The sequence below is a fragment of the Biomphalaria glabrata genome, chromosome 7 (assembly GCF_947242115.1).
Source record: "Biomphalaria glabrata chromosome 7, xgBioGlab47.1, whole genome shotgun sequence".
Taxonomy (NCBI): Eukaryota; Metazoa; Mollusca; class Gastropoda; family Planorbidae; genus Biomphalaria; species Biomphalaria glabrata.
Window position 1 is genome coordinate 6,669,348 of NC_074717.1, and position 19,434 is coordinate 6,688,781.

General features: G+C 33.2%; 1 protein-coding gene across 1 annotated transcript; it reads left to right on the plus strand.

The window, feature by feature from the left end:
* Positions 1-265: 265 nt before the first annotated feature.
* On the plus strand, positions 266-18,890 carry LOC106073737 (uncharacterized). The gene is made up of 12 exons (XM_056035773.1): positions 266-312; positions 3,878-4,560; positions 5,932-6,158; positions 7,733-7,904; positions 8,937-9,044; positions 9,215-9,435; positions 10,755-10,905; positions 11,477-11,634; positions 12,641-12,776; positions 12,881-13,024; positions 14,020-14,183; positions 17,636-18,890. Exons 2-12 carry the CDS (start codon positions 4,114-4,116, stop codon positions 17,841-17,843), a joined length of 2,136 nt encoding a protein of 711 aa, XP_055891748.1. The 5' UTR covers positions 266-312; positions 3,878-4,113; the 3' UTR covers positions 17,844-18,890.
* The last annotated feature ends 544 nt before the right edge of the window (positions 18,891-19,434 follow it).

Sequence of the window (19,434 nt, forward strand, 5' to 3'; positions counted from 1 at the left end):
TATGAGGGAAAACGAAAGTGACTATGTGGGAAATATAGAAAAATGGAGTCTTTGTAATACCATTTTATTAGTTCTGCAGTTACTTTTGAAATAAATAAGAATGGATAAAAATTACGGGGAGGTGTTCGCTTTATATGCCATTTCGCTGATGGGCCTTTCCTATATATATTTATATAGGTGTGTGGCTGAAATAGCTATGAATACTTAGCTTTTATACTGCTCATAAATGCTATATAATAAAGTACACAAAATTGTAAGTCACAAATTTTCGTTTCATAAACAAAAACTCTTTAATCGGCCAGTCTAGATTAGGTAGTTGCACCAAAAAATTTCAATTAATCCTATACCAACAAATGTGTAATAGAATGAAAGAGGATGAAAAATGCTTTCCAACAACACCAAATTTATTATGCTAGCATTATTGGTTCAAAAGTTATTGTGAATTTAAGTTTGTCCGAGGCGTCCTGACAGTGACATCCTATGGACTTTATAATAGATCTAGAGAAATAAAAAAAAAGTGAAGCAAATTTTTTTTTAATGTGAATATTTCAAAAACTATTGTGAATACATATACAAATGTGTATATCAAATTGTACAGTTTTAAAGGAGGAATTTTAATTTATAATAGGCAAATCAAAATGAAATTTAAAATACAATACAATTTTTTCTAATTTTCTTAAAATAGTCTATAATTATAAAAAGAAAAATGCTCCTGGTTGTCAAGTTTTCAACACAATAAGCTTCTAAATTGATCTAGATCTATCTAATTATAAAACAATAGTGTAGATTAGAAAAAGAATCTTTAGATTTAAGATTTAGATCTATTTAATTATATTTATTTGAAAGAATATTTTAGATGTACCTTGATTTACAGATTTTAGCTTCGACATCGACTGACCAAAAGAACTCCTAAGAATACAGATCTTTATTATATTTTATCTTAATAAGCAATGATATAGGTATTTACAAGTGATTCATTTAATTTTACATGTTTTAGTGTACACTAATTTTATTCTTCTTATGTAAAAAACGCATATTAATGATAAAAGGTCATCCCGACCTTATTGAAATTCTAGTACCTAAAGAAAGTGTGCTAAGTTTTCAAATATCGTTGACTCGTTTAATCATAATAAATTTGGTATCATTGGAAAGCTGAATGAATTTTCTAAGTGTTTGGTTTAAAACTAAAGATGTACGGAGACCCTTTATTTTTTTCCTTGTTATTTGAAAATTTCACATTTTTCAGATTAAAATATTTTGGACATAGTAAGAGAAAATTTATTTTTTTTTCCCACTAGCCGTTAGAGGAACCTCTTATCTTTAAAATAAACTCAAGAAAATGTCATAAAAACACTCAGTTATAAAGCAATGTCTTTTCATAGGACATGCTTAATTTCAGTTTTGTAAAACCTGAACAGGAAATTGTTTTGATGTCAAATATGTTTTTAGATCCAATATGGCCACCTGTGAGAGTACCTAGTCTAGATCTATATTTATTTATGTCTATGGATTTAAATTATTTTGTCTAATATTAATACAGCTGTACGTTAATGGGTGTTTCTCATTTCTAGTTGGCAGCACTTAATGATGCCAACATTATTTTTGATAAAAAACTCTGGTTTGTATTTGGCCAGGCAGTGACAACAAGTAATGTCGCGAAAAATAATTTTTGACGCTCACATTCATCATTAGTAATAGCAATAATCAAAAACCTTAAGTTTATGATGGTTTCACCTGCCAAGTAGCTCACACTCAGTGACAAAATCTCATTTGATTGTCAAAGGAAAGATGATGATGATAGAGTCTTGACTTATTAAACTTACTCACTTGATGGTGACTTAAGAGTTAGACTTAAATTTTATCTAGTTTTTCTACTGACTCGTTATCTACTATTTTTTTAGTTTTATATGTCTATACTTAATACTAGTAATAGTAATACTACTACTAAAGTTGAAGACTAAACTACTAGTTGACCCATGGCGTAGCATACGCCGCTATTTTGCAGGGCCGGCCCTAGGCCATTGCAACCTATGGGATGGCAGTGAGCCACATACTTTCATTGGACCCGCGCTAATTCTAGGTGTAAATTATTAAATTAAACCATTTTATAACTTATAACAGATTTTCTCCAGCCGCCTGATTTACCAGGAGCTCCTGGAAATCTCCTGAAATTGCAAAATATACAAAAATGTACTGGAAATCTTTAGAAATTATTATTGTCATTTTGGGGTATCATTCAAATGGAAAATGCCAACCCTATGTGCTTTATAAAAACATCATTATTAAATGCAATACCCAAAATTGTGGAATCTGGTGAAAGAAGCTTAATTCTCGCCCCTCAAACTAATGAAGAATTAGTTGAGGTCAACAATTCTCGTAGATAGATTGAAACATTTGATAATTCTTGCTATATGTAGCCTATGTAGGAAATAGAATTTTTATGATATACAGTATGACTTCGCTACACGCAAGGCTAGTAAAGAAATTTTGGCATATCAATGTAGTGAAGAATGTATAAAATACAAAGACAAATTTATTTTCTAATACAAACTCTAAATTTTCACCTGTTATCTGTATCCCTACACAAACTTGGCTATGCGAAATCCGTTTCACTTAGGGCCCTACAATGGTTGAGTCCAGCCCTGCTATTTAGTGACAGTTGAATACAGAGTAGATAACTTGTTCTCCCCCCCCTCTTTTTTTTTTGCCGTTAAAGTTACTTGGGGTAGAAATAAATAAATGAATGATCTTTCCATGACTTCTTGGTCACACTGGTTAAGTCCGGCCCTGCTATTTAGTGACAGCTGAATACTACTTGTTCTCCCTACCCCCTTTTCTTTTTGTGGGGTAACTCTAGTCTGACTTGTAGAAATAAAAGAGTGATCTTTTCTTTACTTCTCTGTGTCCAAACTGTTGAGCCATGAAGAAAATTATATAGAGATTATAGTTATAACACATTAAAATATTTGTAAAATGTTTTACATGTTTCGGATGTTCCTTCAGAGTTGAAGATAATTTACTTCCTAGTCCAAACATCCAGCAGGATGACAGATATGGCAGCAGGCAGGGTATGAACTGGGAACCACAGTCCAGCGTGCATACTACATGACCAGGCAGCCACCCTAAGACTCTTCTTTACTCTTAATACTATTAATAGGCTTAATAATAAAAGCCTAGAGTCTAATAACTAGAATATCTAGATCTATATTTCATAACTTTAATAAGATTATTATTGATCTAGATTCTAGCAGCAGCAGTCAAGCTAGACTGTAGCCACTGTAAGCTGTAGCCATGCATCTAGGTATCTATCAAGATAAAGTATTATCATGATTATTTAGTAACAGAGGCTACACCTCTACTTGCTTATTACCAGTCCAGTTAAAATATATAATCATTTTTGTTTGCATAGATTTTATAAATAGATCTGTTAGTAATTGTCCTAATAACTGATTTATAATCATAGCAAGAAAGACTGTTTACTACTGTATAGTATGAGATGATGAATGAATGTCTGTAATTTATAAGATACAATGTTTTCTGGCCCAGTTTTTAACCCAGCTTTTTCTCAAATTAAAACTTCAGACTTTGTTACATATATATATAGCTAGGTTGCACAATTATGAGGCTCTGTAGTTTGATCTAAATAAAGAATGAAGTTTTAATTTGATAAGGAAGCTGGGTTACCTTGGGTTATACTTGTCTCACAGTATTGATTGTTACACCAAAGATAGTCTCAGATTCTAACACCCCCCCCCCCCCCCCCCCGAGGTTTGAGCTAGGATGTAATTATTTTCAAAATCTGAAAGAACATCTGAAACATCATGTAAAACATTTTTCCTATTTGTTTTTTTTTAAATTCCATTCTATTTATTTTTAGGAAATGAATGAAGGAAACCTACATCTGATGCTGCAACAAAACTGTCACACATAAAGAACAAAGTTCTTTGACCTTGTCACACATAAAGAACAAAGTTCTTTGACCTGGTCACACATAAAGAACAAAGTTCTTTGACCTGGTCACACATAAAGAACAAAGTTCTTTGACCTGGTCACACATAAAGAACAAAGTTCTTTGACCTGAAATGCAACACTAGGATTAGTACAGTCTCAAACATGACGTCTATCTTGGCTGGTTTAAAATTGAGATTTGGTCTACGAGAATTATTTTACGCTAGTCTATGCATTGTGTTGGGTTATCTCCTCAGAGTTCGGGATTCTTACTCTCTGAATCCTGTCTGGAGGAAACGAAGTGAAGTCTCGAAATTTGCAAATGGAAAATTTATGACAGACGCGGACCGTTGCCCTCCGCCCATTGTGACTGATTTGGAGGGTGATGGTGTGAATGAAATTGTTCTGATTTCTAATGACCTTCTGCATTTGAATATATTGGCTATGCCATCGCTAAGTGATGATAATGACAGAACATTGGCCCATGTGGCTGTTAAAAATAAAGTTGAGTTGACACTGAGAGAGAGAATGAAAGGTTATATGTCAAGGCCTTACTCCATGGGTGTTGGTTATGTAGCAGCCTCGTCATTTCCAGACCAAACTGAAAAACAAGTAAGTAATAGAAACTAATGTTTTCAGTACTTTAACAAAAATGAACAAAAAGTTTCTTCTATGTTTTGTGCTTCCTATAAAAAAACTACACAAACCTAGGTATAACAAATAGGTATATAAAAGAAACAGCAGCTCTCAAACAGACTGCTAATTCCTTGAACAGGTTGATAATTGTATTTTAATCATTGTTAAGAATTTATAGTCTGATCCATTGAAAGGTAATTTAACTTTTTAAAATATTTATGTTATTTCATTTATGAATGTAATCCAGCAATTAGAAAAAAAAAATCAGTTGAAAGTTGCCATCTGAACTCATAGGGATAATGAAGTTATCCGTTTTTTTTTTTTGGTTAACAGATAATGATAAAATGTAGTCAGTACAAATGTCAACAGACTGAATTATTTTCAATATATTTTAAAAGCTCAAAGCTTTAAAAATTTTTCTTTTTTCTTTGCATAAACATGGTATGGTATTATTTTCTAATTATTATTTTTTTGGAAATTTTTACAAACTGCATTTCCATTTCACACCAGTATTTTACACAACACTAGGGCTAGGATTAATTATGAAAATGTGGGGTTTGCTAAGAGGACTTTAAACAGCTACTAAAATTTAATTCAATGATGTGTTTTCATTTATCATCATTCATTGCTGTTTCTTTTCTCAAACAAATAATTTATTAATTTATTTATTATTACCTTCAATAGTTTAACAACTAAAAACAATAATATATTTTACAAAAGGATAGTCAAAAGTAACAAATAATACACAGTCAAGCACATTCTAGCAGAAGTATGTAAATTAAAAGAATTGGGGAGAAATGGCTGTACAAAATATAACACTTGTTGCTGCTGACTTGATTTTGAAATGTTGTTTTATTTAGCAATTAATTATGCTCAGTTGCTTTTTCAGTTCTATGAATGTTAAGCTTCAACTGTTTGTATATATTATATATATGTACAGGGTGTTCTAAAAAGATGTAAATAATTGAAAGTCAGGTGTCTATTATTATTTGTTAATTTTTTTAGTTCATAAAATAATTTGTAGACATTATTTTATCATACTCAACCTTTTACCATCTGATAACTCAAATACAATTGAATACCAGGGAATAGTTTCATGATGTGTGCTATTCTATTGCTTCACATTACCAGTGGTGTCTGGACCACAATGGACATTAGATTGAGAACAGACAGTGACAAAATTATAGAATAATGTTTGTAAATTATTTCACGTTAAAAAAATAATAAATATTAATAAACATCTCATTTTCAATTATTTAAAGAAATATATTTTGGGACATGCTGAATATATCAAAATATTTATAATGAATATCTAAGAGGAGTTTCAGTTCTCTTTTGTTCCCGCAGATAATTGTTGTGGTCTCAGATGATTGGCAAGTCCTGTGTTTCAGCCATGATCTCAAGTTGATGTGGCACCAGCTTCTTCCTTTGCCCGTCACTGACTTGAATGCAGTGGAGGTCAAATCTTTGGCAGTGCAGGTTTCACCCTTTACAATAGAGAAAAACCACAAAGATCTGGTGGTGGTGGCAGGGAGTTTTCGGCACAAGACTCACAAAGCAGACCTTGTGACAGAGTGAGTTTGTGTTAAATTTATTATAGGAAGATAGGTAGCTTTTAGCTGTGCTGTAAGATTACTCACTAAAAATATTTATTCACCAGTGAAAAATATTGTTAGATTTGTTGTGGGCATCATTTTTTTTACAAGTCATTGACTTTTATGCTGTATGCTTTATGTTTCATTAGGTGGACAGAATTCTAAGTTATGAATATATATTCTAAGTTATCTCCCTTACAAAAAAAAGAAGCCTACTCTAACGCAGGGAAAGGAATCCAATGGACTCTCACACAAAAGCTGGAAGATCTGGAATAAGGTGATGACATAGCCCTATTATCACACAGACTACAGAATATGTAAGAAAAGGTCACAGCTTTAAGCGAAGTAGGAAAAAAGTAGGCCCAAAAGTACTTAAAGTAAACAATAAACAAATTCTAGACATAGTACTGGATTCTCAGACAATAGACCAAGTAGAAAATTTTATATACATTGGGAGTGTAGTCTGTATATCATGTGGAACAGATGAAGACATTAAACGCCGTATAAATCTAGTGTGTCAGACATTTACACAGCTAAAACCAACCTGGAAATCTCCTCACATCTCAAACAAGACTAAACTAAGAATCTTTAACTCTAATGTCAAGGCTGTCCTACTGTATGGTTCTGAAGCATGGAGAACAACTGAAGCCACAACAGAAAAAATACAGACCTTCATCAACAGATGCCTGAGAAATATCCTAAAAATACACTGGTATGACAAAGTAGAAAACACCAAACTGTGGGAGATGAGTGGACAGAAAAATATAGAAGTACAGATCTTAGAGAGGAAGTGGAGATGGATTGGTCCGACCCTTAGAAAAGATACCAGCAACAGAGCTAGGCAGGCCTTAGAGTGGAACCCCCAGGGAACAAGACGCAGAGGAAGACCAAAAAGAACGTGGTGACGCAGTGAACTAGATGAAGCTGAGAGGACCGGGAAGAGCTGGGAAACCATAAAAAAACTAGCAAGAGACTGTGGAGAGTGGCATGTTTTTGTCGAGGCCCTATGTTCCATGAGGAACTCAAAGGAGTGATGATGATGATGATCTCCCTTACAACCCTCAACATCATTCATTCTAGTAGATTGACTGTAGAAATGGAATGGTAATCCCCTTACTTTTCTTTCCTTCTTTTGGGTTGCATTGAGGAAGAATTTATGATGTTTTTGTTCATACATTTATTTTTGCCTTATAAAAAGTAAAGTAAAGTTACTCTTTCAGACCTTGGGATCTATAGGACAGATGATGTAAAGGTCATCTGTTTCTGTGGCCCATGGTTAATGACGTTGTCATATGGCCAGCACAATGACCTACCCCCTTTACTTTTCCCTAACTAATGCCAGGTTCCCATTAGAGCTGGGTAGACTCAGAGGCGTCCAAAAGATCCTGAAATTAAAAATCCCAATCTTCATCAGGGTTCAAACCCAGGGCTCCTTGTTGAGAAGCCAAGTGCTTTACCACTCAGCCACCACACCTCCTTTTTAAAGTATACTTAACTTTATTTTAACTCCAAATGATCAGTTTTATGAAGTTATCTGCTCTTGATCACTTCAGAGTGAAGATGGGAGAAGAAAACTTGACCCAGAATAATACGATGGAATATTCCGCTGAAACTGAGAATGAGACGCTGACGCATTTTTCCACATTTGCTTTAAGTGCCGAAGATGGTCTTCTGTTATGGAAACACACTGCTGGTGACTTTGAAGAGGCAAGGGCAGATAAAAAGGTAAATTACCGTTTGAGAAATTATTCTCCTTTTATGAATCTTAATAAAACACGATGATTATAAATTAGACTTAAAAGTAAATAGGTTTTGATAAATACTTTGCTTTTATCTATGAGAGGATGTTGAGGCTTTATTGTTTACTTTTTTTAAACAACTTCCAACTGTCTTGATCTTCTAGCATTCTCAATGAATCTGCAAAGGTTGAATTTTAGCTCTTAAGTGGCATCAACCCAATGTCTCTCTTTTCCTTATCACTTTATTGTCCTAGTACTTTATGGGATTTCATTTCAGACAAGTCCTCCCGCTTTCTTTGGCTTGAATTTTTGTGTGCAAGAAAGATATTTCTATGTATTTCTATAATTTTTTAACATTTGAGACTCTTTGCTATTGTATGACTTTAAAGAATTGGGCATCAATAAAAAAATAGTCTATTACTTAATCAAATTAAGGAGGCATGGTGGCTGAGTGTTAAAGCGCTTGGCTTCTGAGCCATGGGTACCAACTTCAAATTCTAGTGAAGACTGGGACTTTTATTTTTGGGATCTTTAGTGCACCTATGAGTCCACCCAGCTCTAATTGGCTAATGGGTACCTGACATGAGTTGGGGAAACTTAAATATGGCTAGTCATTGTGCTGGCCACATGACACCTTTATTAACCGTAAGCCATATAGACAGTTGACCTTTACATCATCTGCCCTATAGATCTCAAGGTTTGAAAGAAGAACTTTACTTTTTTTCTTTTAGATAAAATTAAACTTTACAAACTTTAACACAGACTTTTGCTAGGAGTATTACACATGATACACTAAAGCACAAAATGTTACTCAGCCAGTTATCTGCAGTAATTATCAGAGTAAATGAATGTATATTAAATATCAGTTATCTATCCATAGACATTCTTCTTCCTAGCTTCTTACAATACTACTATTTCTATGCTAGACCTTGACATCTACATTAACTTTTATGCTCAAAAGAAACTTTGCATTCATAGTTAAATTAAAACGATAAAAAGGTTGATTTATCTGTTTCAGTCTAACAGTCTCAGTGACCTACATTGGAAATTAAGTTTACACCACAAGAAAGCTCACAAAGGGGAAGCACCATGGTCAGACTATGGAGATCAACTTGATCAATTTCTAGTAAGCTATAAGTCAAGTGAATTTGTTGTAAGCTTAAAATTAAAAAAAATTATTGTATGTAAGTGTCAAATAAGCCAACATTTAAACATTTAAAGCTGTCTTCTGCTTCTATAATACTTACAAACCATTTATTTTATAAATAAAAAGTTCTTGTTTCTATATTTTGACAGCCCCATCTGTGGGCAGACAATTCTGACACAGAGATTCTTATGGCCAGAGTGAACAAGCAGTTTGGAAAAACTGTAACCAAAGAGGCATCGGACCCACAGAATGACAAAATGCCCACTTCTTCACCGACATCATCTTTCCTGCCAGATAACTTGATGGGTCTGGCTTACGGCAACAAAAAGAAACCACGTAAGAACCACGAGCAAGTGAAAAATCCTAACAGGTAATATTGGGAATAGTAGTTTGACACTAAGACTAATGAGAAATTTAGGTCTTTCACAATAAGTTTCTGAGAGCTTAGTCATAGATTTCATTCAAGAAGGTAACAAGCATTAGAAAAAAATAATACTTTTAAAAAGTAAAGCTTATCTTAGGTATGGAAAAAAACAGCTAATTACTACCATTTATCTGAAAATTACAGGGTTTAGATCCCTTTCTGCTATTTAAACAAAATTAATTAATTTGTACGATATCATTAACTAATTGGTTAACTTTTGGATTGATTCGTGTATTGTCATGTACTATGAATAATTAGGCAAAATTTAAACTTGATCCGAGAAAGGGAAGTGGGAGAAAAAACATATATACATCCACATGTCTCATTAAGTAGCATTTATTCGTTTTATTTTGATATGAAACAAAATAATTAATCACCAACAATTAATTAACTAATTAGCTTTTTTTTTTTTTTTTTATTGATTCATGGCTTGTCAGGTTTGATGAGAATTGTGCAAAATTTTTACTTGATCCAGGAATGGGAAAAGGGAGAAAAACGTTCAAATATTTAACCAGACAGACAAAGTGAGTTGATATAAGCTTTGTAAAAATACATGATTTAATCATGATAGAATTTCATAGTTTGGCAGGTGAAGAAGAGTAGATTCTCTGTAATTTTAAGTAACAAATGCTTAGCTTAGGGGTGGTTAGAACACATTGTGAAACATGGCAATTGTATTCTTCAAACAATTATCACACAGAAAGGTCTCCACAAGACATGTTGGTCATACAATATGGAAGGGTCTTAGGATCTGCTAATGGGAATGAATTCTGACTTGGGTTTTGGGGGAGAGCATGGCTTGGCTCCATTTCACAGCAAATGACATTACATGCAATTAGTGAATAGAAAATATTTAAACATTAATTAATCGCATTAGTTAAAATCTCTCAACCAAGGAAAACAAAGGTATTCCTGGGCCAAATGAAGCATTTCTTGTCTGACCTAGTCTTTGGTAGTAAATAAGGGTGTTAGCATCACATGAGCACATTTACTCTTTACAGCAGATTCTTTGAATCTGTGTGCTCTGGTGATGTTTTGAAATTCTGAAAGCATGTTTCAGCTCCTCTCAGAATTTAAACTTCTGAAACTCTTTGTAGTATTCATGATCCTTTTATCTCAACCACCTCAACTTTTTTCTCATAGAGCCTTTCATTCTTGTACTGTTGTTCCATCAAATGTTTTGTAGTAATATAATTTTATTCAATCAGTTGAGCTACAGTAAACTTGAAACAAGTTTTTCAATTAAGACCCAACTTTATTCACAGCATTGTCATCAGATCTCCAGAGGGCTTGCAGGTACTATCCCTTGTAACTGGGCAGCCAAGAACTACTCTTCACTTCCCAGCTGATCGCTCCCTGTATCTGGATATGGATAAAGATGGGCATGTGGAAAAGATGGTCTGGGACTTGGGTCAGGTAAAAGGATTTTTCTATTTCATCTTTTGCGTGGACCGACTGGTTGTGCACTTTGAACTGTTTAATTCCATTGCCATGATGAAATCTTGCTGCCATCATTTCTCTTAGCACCTTATTCTCCCAACCCTGTAGGAAATGTGAATGTTGTCTCCATTGGTGCTGCATTGATTCTTATGCCATAATTTATTGAGAAAGATCACCTGAGCCCTCACTATATAATATTATTTTTGACACACATTTTAGTACATGTATTTATGTATAATTTTTTAAAAAATATCTTTTCTGAAAGACAAGATAATTCATTTCAAAGATTTCAGTTCATGAGACATACAATGAGGGAAAAATATTCATAGTTGGTTGTCATTGAAAGAAGCGAATAGAGTGAGATAAATGACATGTACAATAATCTGATTCTAATTTTAAATACTCTCATGTGACATTTTTTTTTGTAGGCCTTTTTTTTTTTGATTCATTATATATGGCCTAACCTTTTTTATTTTCAGGAATGTTGAAAGTAACGAATGAGAGATCTGTATGATCTTAATACAGTTTACTCCTTTTTTTTTTTCAGTATTACTCTCCTTGCTACCTTGACCTTTGGCGATTAACTCCTGTTCAGGAAAAAATTGACCAGATCTCACTGTGTACTAGTAAAAGGCTTTTCTGGACTAGATCTTGGAGTCTTGAAGAGGATATCTACAAGAAGATCCCTCCTAAAATTATCAAAAGGTAATTAATCTGTTTAACATGCTTTGCGCATTGGGAGGGAATAGTCAAATAAAAAAATGAAATCTTTGTTCCTTCAAAAAAGGAAAGATGATCATTATTCTAGACTATGACTACCAGTAACACATATCCATGTATTAGCCAAGTCAGACATTTTAATTAGACTTAAACTATGTTAAGTCTTTGGTTTTCCTGCCTGTCAGGTAATCAACTCCTTGCTTTAGCTGTACTAAGAAAGAAATAGCACTAATAAGAATGTGTCTTAGCATATTGTCACAGCCTGGTTCTTGTTGTAGGCGTGATGACGCGAATGTCTCTGTGCGTTGTAGATACCTCTTCTGGTACTACTATAATGTTCTCTGACTTGTTAACTAAATACTTTCTCACACGCACTAGATTTGCAGGTGCGTGAGAACACTAACATACAACATTTAGAATTATTAATAAACGCTCTTGTAGCAGACATGAATTTTATTCACATAATAAGAATGAAATAATTCATCTCAGCCATCACACATTATACATATCCAAAAGAAATAACTCCATGATCATATATTATACTCGAGGAGATAATAACGCTCCTCTCTCCACAAGAGACCAACCTTAACTGAGGTGTTCACCTCGTGGTCAGTATCCGACCAAACAAAATCTCGTGCCGACCGCACGGAATAGTTAAGTGACCACTAGTCACCAAATATTACAGGGGTTCTAAAACTGATATATGACATGACACATATGAAATAAAAAATGTGTCTTTCTGGGTATTTTATGATTTAGTGTTTTATATATTATATTATTATTTGGAGTGTCTCTAAATTTAATTGTGTTACCACTAGTCTTTATCTAGTACTTATCATATTGTAAGCAATCATTGATGATAAAACATTGATCTTTTCAGTCTGTTCTAGCTTTATGCGGGATCCCAAACAAAAGATCCATATTCTACTATTGGTCTTACTAAAATTAAATGCACTCATTTACTGTTGTTATTTTTTCTTGTGAATTCCAGCCTCGCAAGAAAATCTGGAGTTTTACGGCACTTCCTAGGTCATAATTTATTTGAAGATAATTCCTATGACATTATTATTTTCGGAGGTCAAGGCCGAGTCAGCTCCATTGGTCTGGATGGAACGATCCATTGGCAAGTATGATTACAGTAGAATGTAGGCACATTGTTGAATTTTAGACAAACATTACTATTAGTCTGATTATAGCATGTTGAATTAAATTTTGTTTTTCTTTCTACAAGACCATGACTGAATCAAAATGGGGAGATATCTCTCTGAATATTAGAAGATCAGGACGCCCAACTCCTGACAACCTCAAAGAAGAATTCATGTTGTCATTCCAGCCTGGCCGCATCATCATGCCTCTCCATGACGGCGGAGCTAAGGTTTTTATCGTAATCTATTCACAAGACAGTAAACCCAGAAATAATTTTGATTCACTTTGTCCTCGTCAGATTTTTTTTCCCTTAAATAAGTAATGCATGTCATTGGAAATAGCATACCATCTCAAAAGACGAAGGCATTAATGCATCTTGATGGATGTCCTTGTCTAATTAATTTAATGTCTCCCATTTCCAAGGCAAGTTACATGAAAAAACATGTATTCAAGCTGAATATGTTATTTACTATTATGTTTGCTCAATATCTAATCATTTTTAACAAAACTCCAGTTTCCAAAGCAAATTCAATTATTAACATTTAGCTTAGTACCGGTAGGCTTAATTTTGCTGTTTCTAAAGTTTAATAGTATGTACATCTAGTTAAAATCAGAGTTTAGATCTTGAAAATTTATCTAGGTCTATAATTTTAAACCTAAAAAAAAAATGCATGCTGAGACTAGACCTACAGGACACTGTAAGAAGAATGTCATGTGTTTGGTTAGAACTAGTTAGGCTTTCAGTATTGTGCAGAGTGACATAGAAACTGGCTTAAAACAAAATCTCTCGCAATCCTGTTTTTTTTTCAGATCTTGTGATCTATAGGGCAAATGACTTTAAGGGCATCTTTTTCTTTGGCCAACAGTTAACAAGCAGGGTATCATGTGGCCAGCGCAATGGCCAACCACCTTTACTTTCCCCAACTAAAGGCATGTACCCATTAGATTTGGGTGAACTCAAGGGGGAAACTTAAAAGTCCAGAAATTCAAAATCCCAGTCTTCACCTAGATTTGAATCCAGGACCCCAGGTTTGGCAGCCAAGTGCCTAACAACAGCCACCATGCCCCCCTTATGTCTAAATTATTAAAATAAGCATCCAAATAAAAAAAGGTACGATGTCTACTATTAGATTTTTTTTTCACAAAATTTAAATTTGACACGAAAAAATCAGAGTTTCCTTTTAATCTATGTATTAATCTGCTGGTTTGTATGACTTATTGCAGGTGGCAGTGGCAGTGTCTGGGTGGAACACATTAACAGTCGTTGACCTGGTGGAGGGAACTCTGTTAGCTCACCATTCCATACCTGCCCCACCCACAGCTCCACTTGTCTATGGTGATTTTGACAATGATGGCCTGGTAGACATCATACTTACTTGTAAAAAAGGGTAAGCTGGATGTAATGCTGGATGTACTTGACAATAGTGGCATCACTAGGGGGGTGCAGGGGATGCGGTCTGCACCAGGTAACATTTTAGGGGATGACACCCAAGTGGAAAAATGCAATTTGCAATAACTAACCGTTTTTAAAAAAATGTCCGTGGCTAAATATTGGAACTTCCATGTTTTTCACAATTAATAAATGTACATTTTTAAAAATCTTGGCTAAACATATTTAAATATTAAATAAACTTCTATCAAAATGTCCAAAACATTACATCATTCTTTATATAAAAAACAAAACGTGAAAGCTTACTTTAACCTGTATACCAGCTGCATGAACACGGGCTTTGATTTTTTAAATATTTTTATTGAATCTATTTTATAGAATCTATTGAAATAGTGGCTACTAACTAGCTTCGTAATACAAGGATGCCAACCAATAATCATTGTTTATCAAATGAGGACATTCTTTGGGCATAAAATATTACAAAATCTCACATGCCATTAAATTAAATTCCACAGAATTGGAAAGTAATTAAGTGGTAATTGACATTTCTAAAGATGATGTAATTTCAAAAGTTGACTGTAAAAGAAACTCTATCCAAGATCAAGGAAATGTAACAATGAGTCAGTTGAATGATATATATTTTAGAGGATTGTTCTTCTTGACATGTGCCTATTTCACATGATTTACAAAGGAAATTATATAGAGGAAACTGAAAAGTACACCAGTTGTCGAAAGAGGCTTATTTACTGGAATGAATTAGTTACTTGATAGCAAAAAAATTTATTGTTTTTGTTTCAACTATTTTCATCCAATTCTATAGAAATGAAGTAGAAATTTGTTACTTCATTTCAGAGGTGGTGTTAATAAAGTCTAAAATTGGAATATTAAAAGAAGTATGAAGAATATTCATCTGGCTTGGAAAATAAATGCTAAAAAAAAACAAATAACAGGGAACTCGTTTCTATGATTGATACAAAAAAAATGGAAGGATACATTGCACACAGTGTTTCTATAAAAGCAGAAGAATTGACATTGTGTGACCATATTAACGACGACGCGTCTTAATTGAATAAAGATTTACCTTGATATGATGGAAATGTTTAGACCAAAACTGAAAGTACATCAATAATATTGACAAGTTTGTAGATGTCTTAGCAAACAACATTTAAGGCAGAATGATTCAAGGCACCTTTGTATTTCGTTTGACAGCACGCCTGACATAACAGACACTGATCTCATTTAGAAGTTTAAGGGAGAAGAATGATGAGGTAAACTTAATATCTTAAAATGTCTAGAAAGGGATAAGCTTCAATGTATGATTTATGTCGAGCTCAGGAATATGAAAATGCAGCTTCAATGTCTGGAACCATGGAGAAGTACAGAAGATTTTAAAAGCAACAGATAAGCTGTTTAATAGGTATGCAAAATATTCGCTAAATTTATGTGGTCAACAATCCTTTTGGAAAAGGCTTCTTGCCTAAAATGTTTTAGTACAATTGAATGAATTTTTCGTTCTGAAATTATAGATACGTTTTAATTTTTGAGAAGATGTACTAGAAGGCCAAAGATGCACAATTGTACCTTTAAACTTTTGACAAAGTGGAGAAAAGACTTTAAAAAAAAACAGTGACTCAATTTAAAAAAAAACAAGAAGAAAATGTCAGGCGAGCAATCACAAGTTGCCGAACTTACAATTTGGTAGCAAGTTCCCTTTTCAAACCTTGCGGTCTATAGGGCAGATGATGTAAAGGTCATTTGTTTTTGTGGTCTACGGTTAACGATGCTGTCATGTGGCCAGCGCAGCGACCAAATGCCTTTGCTTTTCCCCAACTTATGTCAAGTACCCATTAGAGCTGGGTGGACTCAGAGGCGACTTAAGATCCTAAAATTAAAAATCCCAGTCTTCACTAGGATTCAAACATGTTCGAAAGTTAAGCGCTCTGCCACTCAGACTCCAAGCCTTTATGTGCGCTGATTGTTTTTTAACACTGAACTTCTACTCATACTGGAAGCAATCATTGATGTAGCAGGTACATTTTGAGCGATCCAACCAAAAAGTCTTTATTTCAACAACTGTCAAAGTATTGTAGATGTTAGTTTAAAAATTGTTAGCGTATTTGATGATTCTCCAAAAGACTACATTTAAACAGATATAACATGATGAAGAAGACATTTAAAGACAGCAAAATTTTTCTTGAAGAAACTAAAAATTGACAGACCTTAAAGAATACCTCTGAATCATTTAACAAAGCCTTCAACTATTTCTTACCATCTTCGTATGTGTGACATCATGTGAAAAATGTTTTTTTTTAAAATCAATTTAAGTTAAGAAATATTTAAGATCGACTTTAACTTTTATTGATAAGTTTTCAAGTTTTAAAAGAAAAGAAAAAAAAACATTGTAATTTACTTAAGGCTGAATTGTTGCAAAATGGAACTGTATCTATAGACACATTGTAATAAATAACAAAATTCTAAAATAGAATCAGCAATTCTTTTATAGTTATTTAACAAGTAATTACAATTAATTAATGTTGGTAATTATAAAGTATATGTTTTATGGCTTAACGAAAAAATGGGAAGGGGGGTGACACCCTGAACTGACAGCGCCGGGTGACATGCATGCTAGTGACGCCACTGCTTGACAATACTAACAGAAACATTGAAAAGTTAATAAAAGAGAAAAATTTGTTAATTTTTTTACTGTGAACATTTTTTTTTATTATTATGTTTCTTATTCTTAAAAAAACAAATTGTGAATTAGACCTAAGGTCACTTACTATATTCCTAATCATGGCAAAAAACCAACAAACATTAAACAAAATACAATTAAAGAAAAATATCTTAGTATTTTCCTCTCTTAATTGATTGCCTAGAAATAAAAAAACAGACCTGCATTGTTGTTTCATGAATTAGTGCTGTTAACAACTAAGGCTGTAGGAAGTGCCTTAATTCCATTACTCTCACACAGTATGCTATGGTTCAAACTTCACTATCTTTTTAACAGCTTCAACATTTAAAGCTTTTTTTTTTGTTTTTGGTGTTCTAAAGTTCTTAAAAGTATACTTGTTTTTGTTTATTTTTTTTTCTGTTTTGTTTTGTTTAGAGAGCAATCCTTTTTGCTTACAATCAAAAACCAATTAAAAAGTTACAAATACAAACTTAATAAGGTTAATACTTTCTTGTTATACATACCTTATTACATATATATAAACATAGAAACTACATACTTTTAAGCTAACAGATCTTATAATGACCATTGTAGGCTAGATACATTCTGTACTAATTGTGTTTGTCTATTATATTGTTTAGCTTTCTTCTTTACTATATTTAAAAGGCCTAGTAAATGTATTAATTCAGTTCATGCAAGTTTAGTTTAATTCTGTAATTTCCTATGCTTGCTTTATTTATGAGCTGTATTTTGAGCTAATTTCCTGTTGATCTGTTCAGGTATATTGGATTTGCCTTGAAGTTACAACACAACTATGAGCTGACGGTGCTCTACACTATTTCTGTTTTTCTCATCATCATTCTCTTCTCATGGTTGATATCCACCTCGTCACAAGGTGATAATGACAGTGACAAAGACAGTGACAAAGATGACGGTGAGGAAGATGATGTGATTGGAGGTGATGACCGTCTGGCTGATATGCAGTGAACTTTCCTTACTGTGTGTTAGGTTTTGGTTTTATTAGGGTGAAATGTCAACTGGCCGATTGCATTAATTCTCAGGGGATGTGTCAGTGCTGATTTGATTGTTTTAAAAGTGTTATAGGGGAGCGTTAATTGGATTTGGTTTGAGTTATAATGGAAAGATGATTTGATTTTTTTAAGAGTGTTATGATGGAAATTTGCTTATCTTTATTTTGAGAGCGTTATAATGGATGGTTGATTTGATTGGTTGCTTTGAAAGAGTTATAATGTAAGTTTGATTTTATTGAGTCTTTTTGTCAGGACCGAAGGAGGCCGTAGATGTTTTGTTGTGTGATGTTTTAAAATCTTGACCTGAGTTGCAATTTACAAGATTGCAATACATTTAATTATTATGGCTAGCTGATTCAATGTAATTAAATGATATCTAAACACAGACCTGAGGAAATGATTTGTTTTCTCTAGAATTTCTTGAAGAAATTGTCATTTATTACTGTCAATGATAGAACTGGAAATACTAATTTATTGCTGTAATCATTTAAATTAAGGTTTAGATATACTGTAATTTCGCATACATTCCCTGCATACCCAACTTTTAAATACAATGCGTGCGCAAAGAGTGACTTACTGTAAACTACATCTGTGCTTCCTTTTTTTTTTGAGGTTTAGAATGAGATGTTTATAAAGCTTTCCAATGTACATTTCACAACCACACAGCGAACTATAGGAGGTATAACGACCCACCTGTAAATCCATATTTTCCTTTATGCTATGTTTATGAGTAAAATAAATTTTGTAAATCTCGCAGTTATTTGTTTATAAAAACTTGTACAACCTAGGGCTTATATGTGCGAAAATAAAGTACATACATTGTTTGAATCAAAAGTATGACATTTGTATTTATTGACATTTATGATTGATCTTTTTGTTACTTTGTTTGCTTTATGACTCTAAGTCTTTTTGTAAATTTGGATTGTTACATTAGCATATTTATAGTAACATTTATATTAAATGTTAATGTAACTATACAATAAATTGCTTTCAGTCACTTGTCCTACTAGTATTGTTCTATTTAGTATGTAGTTTCAATGTTTTATAATTTTATCACATTATTTTACATAGAAATGTGGTAGATGTTGAAAGACAATGCAAGCACAACAACATGAAGGATTTCAAATTGAAATGTTTTTTAAAAATTTGGTTTTTCAAGATATCTCTTGGTCACCCAGCTCTCATGGATCCCATTTTTGTTGATGAAAAATAAAAGGAAATGTTGGTTTGTCTTTATGCTGGGTACATGACATGCTTGTTAGCCATTTGGGGAACTTTACATCCAAACCTCATAAAGATTCAAATAGGACTTCCCCCTCCTTATATAATACAGATGTTATTTAAAAAAAGATGATGCACAGACTTGACTCAAAGCAGAAGCACTAATTTTATAAATGACAAAAAATATAACAGAAGATCTAAAAAGAATGAAGCCTTGAATTTTTCTGTTGGTTTTTTTGTTATCTATTTCAGGGGTTCTCAACCTGTGGGTCGCGACCCCCTTGGGGGTCGATTGACGATTTGCTAGGGGTCCCAAAGACCATCGA